Below are 16,626 nucleotides of genomic sequence, written 5' to 3' on the forward strand. Positions count from 1 at the left end.
ACAGGATGATTTTCTCATGAATCAGACTGGTATGCTACCACATAAACAAATCCCAACCATCATGACAATTTATTTAACTCAACTAGTTAACTTATAAAATAGTTTTTTATATTCTAATAAATAAATTTTAGTTAGCCTAAAAATTTGCTATTGCAAATTTGCTATTGCTGCTTTAATTTTATGCTGAGGAATCTAAAGCGCTATTATTGTTACTGATTAAGTAAGTATATAGTACTTGAAAATTACAGTATTATGCCTTCATATTTGGCAAGAATGTGAATATTGGTCTATGAACCAATGAAATAATTTTCTTCTCTATCAAATAATTTTTATCCACCAAAAAACCTGAATGCAAAGTGAGCGTTCTTTAAAAAATTCCACCTTTCAATTGACATTTTATATGTAGGATCAGAAATACCTGAATTTAGAATATCATTACTACTTTTTTTGAAAGGCAAAAAAGGAAAAAAAGTTACATTTTAGTCAAGTATTGCTAGAAAGAAATAGGAAATCTTTCCACAAGTAAGGTCCACACTACAATGGCAAAGTCTAGTTAGAAGCTTTAATTTAGTATGTGAATTTCCACCTCACCAAAAAATTCAGATACTTTATCTAGAGACCAGATCAACTTTGAAACTACCTTCAAGATATCTCTAACCTTCAAGTAGATAAAAATGGAGAATTGAAATAGAGCTGTATAATATAAATTTGCAAATATTTCTGAGGCAACAAAATGACCAGTAAGAATTTTAAAATTTACTTTAATGACTCCATTTCTAAAATACGTGAATACTAAATGTATCTATTATGTGTAGTAAAAATATCTTGTCACATAGCCATACATTTTTTCTCTCTTCCTTATTATCACCATTCTAGTACATAACATATTTTCTTACCTCTGAATGTTTTACCACTTTAAATAACCTCAAGCTATTGGTCTACTTTCCAAGTTACCATGAGGATATTTACTTGAAATCTATCATCTACCTACTTTTATGAATTCAAGTTAACAGAAAGTGGCACTTTACTATATTTTAAGATTCTTTTTTTTTGAGATTCTTTTAAGATTTCTTTTCTGAGAAAATTTCACAAGCCATCAGTTGCTTCTGTGTTACCAATAACTGGCATTAAGAACATTAGCCTTTTTATTCTTTAAAAGAAAGATTATTCATTTACGTAAACTGTTTTCTCCTTGTTTATACATATTGATGATTTCAAACTGGGTCTCAAGAGCTGGATTTCTTGGAAACTTAGACTTTTGGAACTGGAATGGACATTAGAGATCATCTACTCCAACCCCTTCATTTTATGGTTGAGGACACTGAGCCCAGAAAAGATAGCTGAGTGACTTTGGGCAAGTTTACCAAGTGAGAGAGCCAGAATCAGAAGCCAGGTCTCCTGACACCAGTTAGGAGCCAGGTCTCCTGACTTTTAGTCCAAGGATATTTCCATTACACATACACTGACTCTCTATTCTTTGAGGCTGTCTTGGGGCTGCTCACACTGCTCAAGCTACTTTGTAAATGATCACATTCACCAAATAAAATGCTTTTGATGACAAGTCATGGGACCTTGGAACACACCTGTGTAATCAGGCTATACTCATAATCATGATTTCCCCCTGCCTGGAACACCTCAGGGACTCCTCGTGGAGCATGCAATAAATTATAAGCTCCTCAACATGGTATTCAAAGCAGTATACGCTCTAGCCCCAACAAATCTCATGAAAGTCTCCCCCTCTTGATCTACGCTGTTGACACTAGCCTTTGTTCAGTTCTTCTAAGGCGCCAAACTCCTTCCTATCCCGCACATGCCATTCTTTCCACACAGGCTTTTTTCCCCACACTTTGTCTGGCTAGCTATTAATTATTCTTCAGATCTCAGTTTTAAATATAAGACCCCTTAAAAAGGATTTCCCCAAGCCCTCTGATCATTTGCCCCATTCCCATCTCCTTGTTTTTACATTCTTATTGCAACCTATATCTTTTAGTGTTTATACCAAGTCCAATTAATGAATCATTTATTCAGTCACTTATTTATATTAATTTCTTGTTCAATCTACTCCAAGCTCTATAAGAACAGGCACTCTGTCTATTCTTAGTCACCACTCTACCCTCTAGCACTTAGCAGACTGTGCTGAAACACGATAAACACAATAGCTAGTATATTTACTATAGCTAGTTGATTACTATGTGCCAGACCTTGTTCTAAAGCTGACGATCTTACTTGACGCTCCAACAATCCCATGAGGTTGGTACTAGTATTATATGTATTTCACAGATGACGAAACCCAGGCACAGTGCATTCAGAAAATTGCCCAGTATCACAGAGCTAGTAAGTGATGGCACTGAGATTTGAATTCAAGCATTCTGATTCCAGAGTCCATTTTATTCAAATAATTATTATGCTGATGTACACTCAAATATTTGTTGAATAAATGAATAAACTTACCCATCAAATCAAATTAATCATATCACTGAACTATATAAATGGAATAACACCACCACATATAGAGTTATAATATTTCAGGCTCTAAGTAGTATACATATTTTAATTATTTAATCTCACAGCAATCCTACTGTCATTACCACTTCATAGATGAGGAAACTAAAGAACAGAGAGATTAAATAACTTGCTCAAGATCATATTGCCAGTTAAGTGGCACATCTGGTGTTCAAACACAGGCAGTTCATTCCAAGTCTGTGCCTTAACTTCTATACTGCCATGCTGTGACAGCCCATATCTGAAAACAGCTCTAAGTTAATAAAATACTAATATAACAATAATTAGTGAACACACAAAAGAGGGAGGAAACCCATCTGTTTAGGCTAAATTGACATCCTCTATATAATGGAGATAAATAAAAATGCTCTCCCCTTGTATAAATGAAAGGTAGCCCTTCCTTCTGGTGGATATCACTCCATAGCACAGTGAAGGGTCTTTCTGGGGAGTGATGGATGTGAAGGATGCCTTCTGCATTTCTTCTCTTACCCTTTAACTGGGCTCCCTTGCAAAGGGCACCACCTGCATTTCCATATGCGGTAGCCCTGGTTAGACTACATAGAATTGTCAAAAGCATGTGCACACAGTAAGGAAAAAGGAAAGATCTAACTCTAGGATAAAGGCTTAAAAAATGCAAAAGCAATGTAAAAATCCAGAGCCATGGTGAGCAAAAAGAAAAATCTTGCTCAAATGTGCTAAAACCTTGTCAAACCTTGCTAAAATTACAGATGCACTATGCTCTTCACTAAACTCTTCAGTTTCAACAGCTAGAAAGTGACGATAACAACACTTACCTTGAAGGAATCCTTTCAATAATAAAATAATATTGGTGAAATCCTTTCTGTAAATGATAAAGCACCATGCAAATTCTGTTTACTCAATATTCAAATCTTATAGACTCTATAAGGATCCTTTTTTCAGGTCTTAAAACAATTTTGTTCTTTGTGAAAAATTACTAGTGAAAAAGCATTGCTTTATATGATGATCCTTTGAACGTATGATTCCACTTTGCAAATGGTTGAAATTGTATACTCTGAATATGCCAGCACAACAGAAACAAAAAAAGAGGCAGCCTTAGCATGAGGTAGCCTTTTTCTCTAAGATCGTCCTTTTGGAAGAATACTTAAAAACAAAAGTGTAATGAAAAGAAAAATTTTAGTTCAAGGTTGGATGACTCCAGTCAGCTCATTTGGACAAAGGATAGATGTTATTGTTCCAGAGTCTGGGTATTCAGCAGTTTTAGAAGGTGTGCTATAAAAGTAGGGCAACGAAATCTAGCCTTAGAAGCCAGATCTCACGGACTGTGGCCCGTGTGCAGTGTCAAAAGAATAGACCAAACTGGTCAGTTGCATGAAAGAAAAGTAAAAATAAATCAGATCAGCAAGAGTGTAGATGAAATGAGCAATTTGACCACACAGTTACAATGCATGATATTGGAATTACTAAGCACAGTTAATGTGAGAGACATTGGGAAATTCATTTAAATTCTCTATATGCTTCAGGTCTCCCAGATGCAAAATGCAAATAATGAAAGTCTTTCTTTCTAAAGTGGTGTCACATGCTTAGGAGAAGGACACTACATGAGCAGGGAGAATAAACCTGTTATCTTTGATGACAAAATGAGATCTTATAACCTTACCTAACAGATTGGTTAACCACAAGGCCAGATCTTCTTTCATCGGTAGCAAATTAGCTTCATGTCTGCTGGCCAGCCACTGGCTATACTGATGCATATCAGAGAGGCCAGGTCCACTGCGTACCTTTGGGCTCAGAGCAGTGCACATTATTTATCCACTTGTAATACCTGTTTTGGAAACAAAAGAGCAATTGCTTTTTATACAGACTTCTCTTGTTAAAATCTCACTGCCAATGACACAGTAAGGAACAGGATCTGTGGAAGTTCGGATGACAAGTCAGGTTATTAATTATTAAACCCTCATGAAACACTGTTTGCTTTACTTGTACTGGCCCTGTCACTTTTGACCAACTACTTGGTAGGAAGCAGCAGCTGTCAAAGGTCAAATAGAAAAATCAAACAGTAAGCTCTCTGCTTGTGTAAAACATCAGATTTGGAAAAACGACAGTTTCTAAGGAAAGAAATTCTACTTATTCAAAAACAATAAAAAGTGGTTGATTAAAATTTTGGTATCCAAATTGTAAACTCCCATTGTTTGGGTTAATTTTTGAAGCCATCGATTTCCACAGAATTTTAGGACTGAATACTAGCAAAATTGACCTTTGTTCACTGCAATTTAAGCATTTCATTTGGAAACTGCTTCAACATGGAGTAATTCACACTCCAAATTTTGATCCGCAAGATTTGGACTTGCAAAATTTCTTATAAACATATGACCACTACTCTTAAAACTATTACCTATGAGATTAAGCACAGCCCTTGGTTCTTTGCAGATGGCCAAGTAATCATGCACTTACACTTTAGAGAATTGGGTGGGACATGGGGGAGTGCATCCTTTTAGAGTCCCTACTACACTTCTCTTATTTTACAGTTAATGAAAACAAAATCAAAGAGGAAGGGTGACTCAACCAAGATCATATAGCTAGATCACGGCAGAGTCAGGCTTGAACTTGGGTCTTTACTCTAAGACCATTACTGTTTTCAGAATGACACAGTTTACAAAATAGTGTCATCAGGAACCCACGTTATAACCCAGGAATTACACCGTAATTCTAATAAATATCGTCACAGGTTTTCTTTTGTCATACTTTGTACCTTCTCACTTTGTATGTTTTGCATACTAGGGTTTGTTTGTATTCATATTTAGCAAAGAAGTAATTACATTACATATCTTATATCTACACAGTAAGGGATGATTTCACTAACCTATGAGTAACACAATCTTCTATGTGGGTTGCAGAAAAGATGTATGAATATATACTTGGCCTTAAATGTAGTACTATTGTATGCATTATTTATAGGACCTAAAACTACAGATGTAATATTGGAGCGGGAAGGTAATAAACTCATAAATTTATGTGTAGAACTCCATTCTGTATGCAAATAGTGACTATAAAATAACCAAATGCATTATGACTGAATGAAATGAAAATGAAGATGTTTGCAAATGACAAAAAGTAAGATTTATATGATATAATGGGGTTTTCAGCTATATTTATTACTAATGGTATTTTAAGTTCACCAGTATAAGTTGTATATATCCTTGTCAGTTTTATCATTTGAAACGTTACATAGCATTCTTTTCCAATTAATCTCAAACTCTAATTCTCTTAGCCTCGGTTAATTTTTGCCTTTTAAAGACAGCTTTTAAACAAAATAAGACATTGGTGTTCAGAAAACTGTAAAATGTGACAGTTTCACAAACATTTTGCTGTAGCATTAGAAAAGACTGCTGGGAACATGGTTAAACACCTAAAAAGTGTCATAAATATATAATTTAAAAGCACAGACAATTTAATTTCCAGAGAAATTATGCTTTGAAGTAATTTTTGCAGAAAAAAATTACTGTAAGTTTTCTTTGAAAACACCTTCCATAAATCTCTGTATATCTAGTCATCTAAAGTAATAACTAGTGAAAATGTGAAACATTTTAATATACCTTGTCATATGCTACTAAATTGTCATTACAGGGACCAGAAGATCACAATTGTCTATTTTCTTTTGCAGTTAATCATGACATTATTCATATAAAGTCCTAAAGATTCTCCAAACCCTGTGACTAAACCAGAAGGCTAAAACATTTTTTGCCCCAGTTCTTTAAAAAATAGGTCCAACCCCAGGAAAACAAAACATTTCCCAGTAGTTGGTTAGGATTCCTACAGGCTAGCTAGCCTCAGAAACAAACATTTAAGTAATAATACATTTAAGCACATGATTCATACATTTAAATAACTAATTGAAATCTTAAAAGGGTTACCTCTAAAATGCCTTTCTTCTCAAGACACAATATCTCCCGCTACTTTCCTGAAAGTGAGATGTGGTAGTTCAGTAACTTTACCTACATCCTATTATGTTCTCTGCAACTTCCATTTAAGCATCAGAGTCCTATTTTGCTTTGTAAAAGCAAGAAGACACCTCAGATTCGTAAGCTCATTGTCCAGCAAAGAATTCATCAAGGGATAGTTTACAGTAAGCCTAATGGCATGTAACAGTTTCAGTGAGCCAGAGGGACACAATCTGTCCCCTCAATGCTTCTAAACAGTGAAGTTTTTATTTTCCTTGACAGTGGCACATTTATTTCTCATGTAGTCTGTCCTGTATTTTGCCAGAAATGTAATTTAAACTATCTTCTAATATTTACAGATGATCATTAAGTTAAAACAATAAGAATAACTAAGCAATGTTTGTTACGCTGCTTTGTATATAATCAAAATTATATGTAAAGTGAAAAAAAAGAAAGAACAGTTATATTTTCCCAGGAGGCAAAGGTAGGAGAAAGAAGGCTTAGTGGGTAATTAGCATCTGACAGTAGTTAAACAATGAAACATATGCCAAATATGTAGACACCTAAGTCACTGTCATAGATAGGGACTCTTCTGTTTAAGGGACTCTTCTGTTTAAGTCCCTTTTGAAAAAAATTAGGATTTTGATCCAAATTCTTCTGATCCTTTTTTCACATTTTAAATCACCATCAAACTTGGCATGACTCTATGGTTTAGCTGAAAGTCATTACATGGTGGTCTTGGATTTAAATATAGCTGAGATATGAATAGAAAAGATGAAAATGGACCCAGCTAGCCGGATCAAAATTTGGAGTGTGAATTACCCCATGTTGAAGCAGTTTCCAAATGAAATGATTAAATTGCGGTGAACAAAGGTCAAATAAATTTATATTACCCAGATAAAAAGATCACTACAGGATTATAAACCTTTTATAATTTTCAACAAATGTTTAATCCATCTGAATGAGTTGAATTAGATCACAAAGAACAAATTACAAGACAAAGGTCATTTCTGATCTTTTGAATTCATTCAAACATTTTCGAAAACCACCAGAGATACCAAGGGGTAGCTTTTAAGACAGGAAATGAAATGATACACTGACTTGAAGAAAAAAAATAGGTTTTGGAGAAAGAGAAACTTCTTTTTTTGTATAACATATCTAAATACTGAAAGATGTTACTATTAAAATTCATACAACCTAAATATTTAAAAAGCTTGATAAGTAACTTCAGTAATTACTAAGCAAAGCCAATCGCTTTGAAAAAAGGAGTAAGCATTCAAATGCTTGTATGCCTTCTTCAGACTATGGCTTCTCCAAGCTTTACGGGTCTATCTAAAAATGGATAACTCAACCCTCAGGATTTGGAATTCAGAAAAATAAAACTTAAAGGGAAAAACATGCAGAAACTTAATACAGAATTCTTCAAAGAATGTGTGTGCGTGTATTTTTTTCTTTCTTTCCATAGAAGTGATTCTGGAATAACCATTATGAATATGATGAGACTTGAACCAGCCCAGGGGAAGAAGAAAAAATTAATGACTCCATAAGTACAATATCACATGTTTTAAAGATTCTGTTTAGTCTGTTGTTCCAGAATCCCAGTTGAAGACATAGTTTTGACTCTGAGGAAAACGTATTCTTTTTCACCACCTAGAGGTGTACTTCGATTATGACCAAGATGGTTTCTGGTTTATCTCTAGTCTTTGTTGCCATATTATAAAAAAAGTATCGCAATATTGCATGGAAAATAAATTGGAAAGACAGAAAAATAAGAATAAAATGATAAACATTACATCACTACTGTCTGATATGAAATTCTGCTAAGAAGCGTGAATAATAGAATATTAGAGCTGGAATCAGGAGTCCTGGGGTCAAATACTGGCTCTACTACCTGGCCATTTAGTAGTTGTTCTATCCTAGTTATATGACTTTTTCTCTTTGTACTTGAGTTCTCCAGTATGTATAATGGAGGTTAACACCTCACATATACGTGTGAAGATGAAATATTTGTGTCAGTATTTGGCATATATTTTACATTCAACAAACACTAGCTAAATTGAAATCATCACCATAGGAAATATGCAAAAATAAAGCTTCCACTGACTTATTTTAAAAAGAAAAGAAATTCTGTAACAAAAATAGGAATATTTTGTAGAACTCTAGATAACTAAAATGGCAAAGGCCAGGGGGAGAAATGAAAACAGATAAAGAATTGATGAAATAAAACCATAAATAATGGAAAATCCCAAGTTTTCTTCATATTGAGAGGGATGAAACTCCCAGGATGATGAGTGAAATGCTGAACTCCAAGATGGGTAGTTTACATGTTTTTAAAAACAAATTTTGGTAACATATTATACTTCATTTTGGCATCAAAGACTCATAAGCTATTAAGAAAGGGGAATGCCATGCCTCTCAAAATAAATGTGAAAGGATGTCACCACACCCTTCCCCCCCACAAAGACACCTAACTGTGGCCATTTAAAACAGAGTGCTAATGAACCCACAGTCAAGGGTCCCTGCACTAAATGTCACCTTTGTTCTGATTTAGAGCATCGACCTCCCCTCTGTCTAGTCAGTTTTGTGTGCTATGGGTGTGAAACAACTAAGAAAACAAAGTTTATAGGTCAATAACACTGTCTTTTACAATTAAAAAAAATAAAAACACCTTAAGCCAAACACCCTTCCATAATCTGGAAGGAGAAAATGCTATCTTTCAAACTAGACTCAAAGAATTAACAACCAAGGATAGCTCTAGATGGCTCTTTCACCATTCTGAGTTCTTTACGCCTATGTGATTCACTTTGGCTGGCCAATAATATATCTACAAAGCTATATATTCTCAACCAATGTAATGAATGTAAAATCTTAACCTAAGAATCTGAACAGAAAATAAAAGTCCAAAATGTAATCAGAAAGGTAATTCTAGATCTTGTAAATGGACCTCTGCTTCTGGCTAAGGGGAGCAACTTGTCCGAAATTAAAAAGCGCCAAGTGTAAAGGCAAAATGACACTCGTTACTAGTTTTTCTAATTATATAATAAAATCTTTAAACTCAAATGGACCTTAGAAGATTTACCAGCCAAATTTCTGGTTATTAATAAGGGACTGGAAGCCTAAGACATTTTGGCCTAAGTAACAAGTCTAGTTAGTCATTAAAAGTACCCTACTCAGCCCTTCTGGTGCCCAAACTCAAGGAATGCTAACTCTCTTCCAGGAATCTTTTTCTTATTTTGCAGCCCCATGATGAGTTGTCTTGAACCAAATGATGGTATACCTACAATAATAATTCCTTCTCAAATCATGACCAAAATATTAAGACTGAGTGGGAACTAATTTCTTATATTTTCTTGGCATTAGAGATTTTTAAGTTTTTTTTTTTTAATTATACTAAAGTATTCTTCCAAACAATTTAGCTCAGGTTTCTGGACCCCTACCAGATTAATTTCAAACTTAATTTGAATAGAAAATCACCTGAAAGCCATTAATTGATTAGGATGTTTGAGGACTTACATCAAAATTTAACCTAAGTTGATTAAGTAAATCTTAATTCATAAGAAGATGTTGTTGTGTGTGTGTCCATGTGTGTGTTGTTTGCAATAAAAAGATTTCTGTTTTACGTAACTATAGTGTAGTTGAGAGCTAGCAGAGTTCTACATTCTGTTGAATATATATGTACTCTCATGTAAGGGGAGAGCATTAGCAAAAACTCAGTTGCTTTGACTCTGAAAACATTTAGGACAGAAAAATTACACAAGCATCTTACTCTTTTTGCCAAGAGATATTTTCTACCTTTACTCCAATTCTTTTCTCTAGTCAGAAAACACTGAGTGGAAAATCTTGATAGTCGTCCAGGAGAAATTAAAAGAAACAGCGGCATCTCTGTGCCACCATATCAAAACCACAAAGATACCAAAATTACCTTAACATCAGCTCCAGTTTTAACAACTCCCTCTGCAAACAAACTGTTAGAGCCTCATTATTTGGTTTCAACCAAGGTAACTTTGGCCTTCCAAAGGCTCCCGAAGTCTATAAATATAAAGCAGGCTTGCAGGCTTGAAGCAAAATTCTAAAATTATGCATAACATACTTAGGATTAATATAAGACCTGACATTCTTCCATACCTGCAAGTTTAACTAACATTTCTTACCAAGATACTAGGACACTCAGTGGCAATCACAGTACCTTTTGCACCAGATGAAATAAATTTTGCCTTGTGAGTTTATTTCCCAGCAAAGCACAGTCCACATCACAAAAGTATGGTGTGTAACACTAAAATGAAGAACTAAGCCCCAAGTTCAGTAGCACACAGGCTGAAATACAAGCTACCTTTCCCTTTCAGAGCCCACTCAGGGAACCGTGTACTAAAGCTGCAAGGTGCATTGCAAAGGCTGCCTGTCCCATGCCTCAGATATCTGTCCCTTACCTTGTCTTAGGCACTGAGAACCAAGATGCCCATGCTGGAGAGGACTGCCACAGTCACCACCTCCTCCTCCACAGTTAGGGGGGAGCATTCCTCGAGAAGGAACTCATTGATCAATTTCAAAGACAGGCTGGGCAAACCAGATCCAGCTGGAGTTAATCAGCGTCCACACTGCTAAGATGTTAGGGAAGAAAACCAGTGAGCAGAGGCCTCCTCAGCCTTGTCTCTGTGAATCTCAGGGGGTAGGTGAGGAGAAAAGGTGGATTTCCTCTGCCTGGCTGGCACCTCCGACCTGTCTGAGCCTTTATTTAACACTAGGAGGCCTAATGGGTGTTCCTGTGCACATGCAGATCTTATTTCCTGGGCATAAGATCTCCCATAGTTGATCTAGCTTTGTAGGAGAGGGTGCTTGGGGAGAGGGAGGAGTTTACAAGAGAGACAGTAAAGTTTTGCAAACTCTTCACTGTAAGAGGATGAAGATGAAGAAGGTGGGAGAGAGGAAAGATTTTGATTTCCAAAAAGGTTAACTGGAGGAAAGTGTACAATCCCCCCGCCCCACACACACACCCCAATTGTACTGAAAGGTAGAAGACAGAATCTGTTAACCCCTGCTTTTGCTTCCCCTCTATTCATGACAGTAGAAACTTCGGATGTCTGGACTAGGCTAATGGCAATTTATTAGGCTGATAGAATTTAATCTTGCCAGAATCGTTAATGCCTCCAAAGCCAAGTTGGCTCCTGTGCTCCCCAAATAATTTCAGATTCCAAAACCTTGCTCTTTGGACGAGAAGAACAATACCAGGCAAAAAAAATCGCCCCAAAGGGGGTTGATTCATAGGCTAGCCTAGCGTTTGTTTATTCACGTAGCAAAAGCTCGACTCTGTCAAACTCATCAGTGGAAGACAGCATCACCCCAAATCACGCGTGTCGTGCTCTTTCCCCCCCTCCCGGCCTCCTTGACTCAAGTAAAGCAATAAGGATCAATCCATTAAGACCATCCCCCCTCCGCTTTCCTCTCCTCAATAAGGGACAACGCTGAGCATGCAGACAGAGACCCTCTGCACGAAATGCATATGTGTGTCTTTACAATCGTTGTGCTAATGAGAAATCCTCACTCCTGTCCCCGGTTGGCTGAGCCGCCCCAGCGGGTTTCTTCGTTGCGGCGGTCATTTGGACTGTTCCACAATAGGGATGAGGAACACATGGTCGCTTCCAGGGAGTCAGAGAGTCACCCACTGCAGTGACCACACACCGAGCGCCACAGCCCGTCCGGCTGTCCGAGGCTCTCCACCCTTCCCAGCCGCGTGCCCGACGTTACTGGCAACGACGGCCCCCCTCCCCTGCCGCCAGCCGTGCAGCAGAGGCCGGGGCTCCGCAAGCCGGGCTGCAGAGCGCTCACGCCGCGGCAACGGCGGCGGAGAGCGGGGCCCGCCCGCCTGCTCACCCCCGCGTCCGGAGCTGGGCTGCTGGCGGCTCTCAGGGGCACCGGGGCTCCCGGCTCGGCTCCTGCAGCGTCTCGGGGCCGGCCCCCTCCCGGCGCGGGTCCTGCGGCAGCCGCTCTCCGCACCCCACCAGCCCGGCGGCAGCGGCAGCAGCTCCAGCCGCGCTGCCCCTCTTCATACTTCTCTGATGGCTCCTCTCGGTGCTGTTTGGGAAAACGATTTTTTCCCCCTGCCAGAAACAGATTTCCTACATTTCATCAGTCCACATAGACCGAGCGGAAGTAAAATGCTTACTTTTTCTGGTGGACAGCAAACGCAATTGACACTGATTTACCCTTCAAACGGGGAGAGATTGTATTACAAGCCCTTGGCAGCAATTCCGAGGTTGGGGCCAAGCTCCGGCCCCCTCCCGGTCCCCCAAACACTAACCTAAAGGGCGGGGGAGAGCGGTGGGGAGGGGATCATATTTAACTCGGAGGTTTTAACAAAGTCAGTGGCTTTAGCACAATATTAAAATTGGGTGTTGGGAAGGTTTTGCTTTCCTGGTCAGTGATTTTGCAGACTCGGAGGCGTGAGCTTGCCAGTAACTTGGGCCACTCTTCGTTAAAATTGAACAATTTGATTTCTTACAACTCCCTTTAAATATCAGACTTTAGAAGAGGCTGTATTTCACGGCTGTTTTCGCTTTACAAAAGGAAATACAGTTCCACCCTTCCTTCTCTCAGCCTCAGCTCAGTATTATGTTGAATGTCATAGACAATTTTCTCCAACTGTTGTTTATTAGGGTATGTATTCTGAGACGAAAAGTCTCCCCATGAAGCAGACAGATGTTCAAGTGTCTGCTTCACCTCTAATAGACATGTGACCTCTTGTTGAGTGTCCTAATCGCCTCAGGTTACTACTTTCCGTGGAGTGTAGGTGAAAATGATCATACTTTTTTGTTGTTGTCGTTTCCATGTTCATCAGTTTCACAAGCATTTCTATACAATGATCGTGTGGCACATGTATTCTAGTCCTCTCTTGGATATCATGTTTAAGATGGTGAGCAATGTACCAACACACCCAGCCCAGCCTCCCCCCCATCCCCCCCCCAAAAATAGAAACTACCTGTGGATGGATAATAGCAAACTGATGTGGGTAATTTTAGATATAACTGAAAAAATGCATTTTGTACTTATTGCTTTCATCTGGAAATGGTTATTTGCTCTAAAACAGCTAGAAACTGCATCAGTTCTTTGGTTGTAGTAGCGGTGCAAATAATGAAGAAGGGAAGAAAACAGATGGAAAAGTTTGCTGGCGCTGAACTCCAAGCTTTTTATTTTAGTTCAGTTGGGTACTGCAGTTAGCTCCATATTCCTCCTTAGGCTTCCCGGAAGAAAGGGAAAAGAGCCATTCCTCATTTTAAGGAGAAACAGCGTTATAAAAAGGCCTATCTTACTGCTTAGATATACATCAACGAGAACAACAAAACATACAGAACAGGTTACTGATGAATTTGAGCAATCATTCTGATAATAAAAATTTTCAAAATTTAACCAGATAGATCTGAGTGTTACTACAGGCCCAACAAAGAACTCTTAGTTTCTGAACCTATACAATTTAAGTAAAATCAAACATCCTTGATAATTCTTCATGATCAAAATATCAGCAGCCAATAAATGTTAATTTCAATATCTTCAGGGTATAAGAGTTCAAAAAGTTTAACACCTAGATTTTCAAAAGCTCATAGTCTCCTTTCTATATAAATATTCTTGTCACATTATTCAATATTGACATTATAAAAAGCAAAGTGTAAAGACAATATTTTTGTTGATTGAGGGACAATGTTAAACCCAGTTTGGGAAAATAAGGAGGCTTCCAGAAGCTTTGGGAGAACATAATCATTCAAATTACTCCCTTTCATGCCCCTTTCTTCCAGGTATTTTTAATTTTAAATTCTGCCTTATATCAGATCCTCTTTCCTTTTTAGCAAAAGCCAAAGGGATAATACTAGAAGAAATACGTATTTTCTCCCTTAGCATCTATGAGTTGTGCTGAGTATTCTTTTGGTGACAAAAGAGAAGTAATACAAAAGATTTCTGAAGAGGCAGCAAAGTAGTGTTTTCATTTAAATTTTTTTCAGCATTTGTAACAATTTCCATTTGATCTTTATTTTGTGTTTTTTAAATCAAATTTATACTTATGTATTCCAATTAGTCACTTATAAAAATTTGTCAGAAAATCTTTTCATCCAAGAATTTTCTTGCCTTGGTCTCAACCTAAACATATTTGTCTTAGGAAACCATAGTGCAACTGACTCAATGATAACCTCCCTGATGTGAGGTGAAGGAAGCGAATGCCTCACCTAACGGGGTGAAAAATGTCTAAATACATTCTTGAAACATAATGGCATAAAAAGGAAAAGTCAAGCCAAATTTAAAGAAAACATAGTATTGTTTTCCTTTTTAAGTTATCACAGTTTTGAAGACTTTATATTAAGAATTCCTGGGTTACTATGTTTTTCAGTGTTCTAAACCTTCAACATTGTCTTCAATATGAACTGTGCCTTTTTCTAAATGTAAATATATATATGTGTGTATATATATGAATATATATGTTTAAAATGAGCAATAAAAGTATTTTTTTCCTCATTTATAGGTTAGCCTCTCCTCACCCTCACCCCTCACCCCCCACTCATGGAAATAATATAAATGCACTTATTCTGAAAAGTGGGACAAACCTTCAATAGATGATGGAGATTATCAGGAATTTTGAAATAAATTATGTGGTAAGAGACACTAGATTAAAGTAAAATAAATTTCCAAGGGTGACCAAGACATTCTTATATCCCTAAATAGCTTTGAAAGGGCACTTAAAGATGGCAAGTGATAGCTTTAGAAGCAAGTGAGAAAAATGCTACAGAAAGCAGCATGAAGACATGTAATGGTGCTGAAGAAATGCATAAAGCAATGTAATAAGTGAAAACATTTATTTATGTTTTATTGAAATAGTTTATCAGTGATGTAAAATATGTTGGTATTTCCCTACCTAGCTAGCATCTTGGCCCATGATACAGGCCTTCAGTTGACTTACACTGAAATAAATTTTTTTAAATCACATAAGGCAAACAAAATGGATTTTATAAGTCCTAGTATGGAAATTACAAATACTGTTAGGGATAAAAAGTCAATGCTATTACTTTTATCAGTATTCATGTATAAAACTACAAAGAATGAATTAAATGGGAGAAATTTCACAGGAAAATTCAAGATATACTCTCAGTTTGATATGCAACTTTAAAAAAATCTATTGCTTTACTCTCAACGGAGAACTTTAAACTTTATAAGTACAACACAACAGTAGCACAGATATCTGTTCCCTACTGGGAAGACGCATATTTTTGCAAACTGTGTGTTATATATGACCATATGTCTTCTAATTTTTATACAGGGGATAGATTGAAATCATTTTATGAAATATGCCATCTATCTTGTCTAGTTTTAAAATATCCTATGAAATATATCCTGTTATGTGATTTTTCTTGTGTAGGTTGGAGTTGTGCTTTTTATTTTTCCAAATATTTGTGTGGCTTGTTTCAAAATCTTTTATTAAAATATCATGCCATCCTAATTGCAAGAAGCTCGAACTTAATATGAATGTTTAAGATAAAATATTTTTACTTTTATAACCTTCTCTTTCTTTTACACGACTGTCATCTCCAGTATCTAAAATACCATTGAGCATAGAGTAGGCACTCAGTAAATAATTGTTGAATGAACAAATGACCATTATAGAAGAAGCTAATCTCTTAAGAAGCTTACTGCTAATTGGTTAGATTTTTATATATTGTCTTTAATTTAATAGTTTGGAACTTGGAATAGAAAAATAATGTTCAAATAACATTATAAATGATGGTTTCATCCCCAAGTTAGAATAATTTCATCTGGTTAAATGCAACTAGAGTTCAGTAAAACAGATGCTTGCCTGTGTGCCAGGCTTATAAATGAGGTCAGTCTGTGTCACTTGTCACTTCATTAAAAATCAAGGTTGACTTGGACTCAAGGTTTAATCATAACCAATACTATGAGTGCAATGAAAAGTAATAGAAAATATTACTACTTCAGTGGCTTTCAAACTTTTTTTATTGTGACCCACAATAAGAAATACATTATGGAACAGACACATAAAAACACACTCGGACACACAACCAAAACATGGTTCACAAAACAGTACTTACCTTCCTCAGTTAATGCACTCTGTTATTTTTCTGTTTGGCTTTATTCTAGTCTTTTCTATGCCATTCAGTTGAAAAGAAATGTTGTTGGGGAATTGCTAAATTTATTTCAAAGCCCACAATTT

The 16,626-nt window shown here is 36.7% G+C and overlaps 1 protein-coding gene across 8 annotated transcripts in view; it reads right to left on the reverse strand.

Annotated features, from left to right (window-relative positions):
• GAS2 (growth arrest specific 2) overlaps positions 1–16,626 on the reverse strand; it is a 158,214-nt gene that overhangs the window by 106,946 nt on the left and 34,642 nt on the right. For 4 of the 8 annotated variants that reach the window (XM_067749597.1, XM_067749591.1, XM_067749598.1 and 1 more), the window contains one exon: positions 4,142–4,306. In XM_067749597.1, coding sequence (XP_067605698.1) covers positions 4,142–4,286 — 145 coding nt within the window. In that variant the 5' untranslated portion in view covers positions 4,287–4,306. Of the gene's footprint in view, positions 1–4,141; positions 4,307–10,849; positions 11,013–12,290; positions 12,556–12,582; positions 12,700–16,626 lie in introns of those variants that run through there. The other 4 variants (XM_067749594.1, XM_067749592.1, XM_067749596.1 and 1 more) reach the window with 4 other exon arrangements.

This window comes from Pseudorca crassidens, chromosome 9 (genome assembly GCF_039906515.1).
Source record: "Pseudorca crassidens isolate mPseCra1 chromosome 9, mPseCra1.hap1, whole genome shotgun sequence".
Lineage (NCBI taxonomy): Eukaryota > Metazoa > Chordata > Mammalia > Artiodactyla > Delphinidae > Pseudorca > Pseudorca crassidens.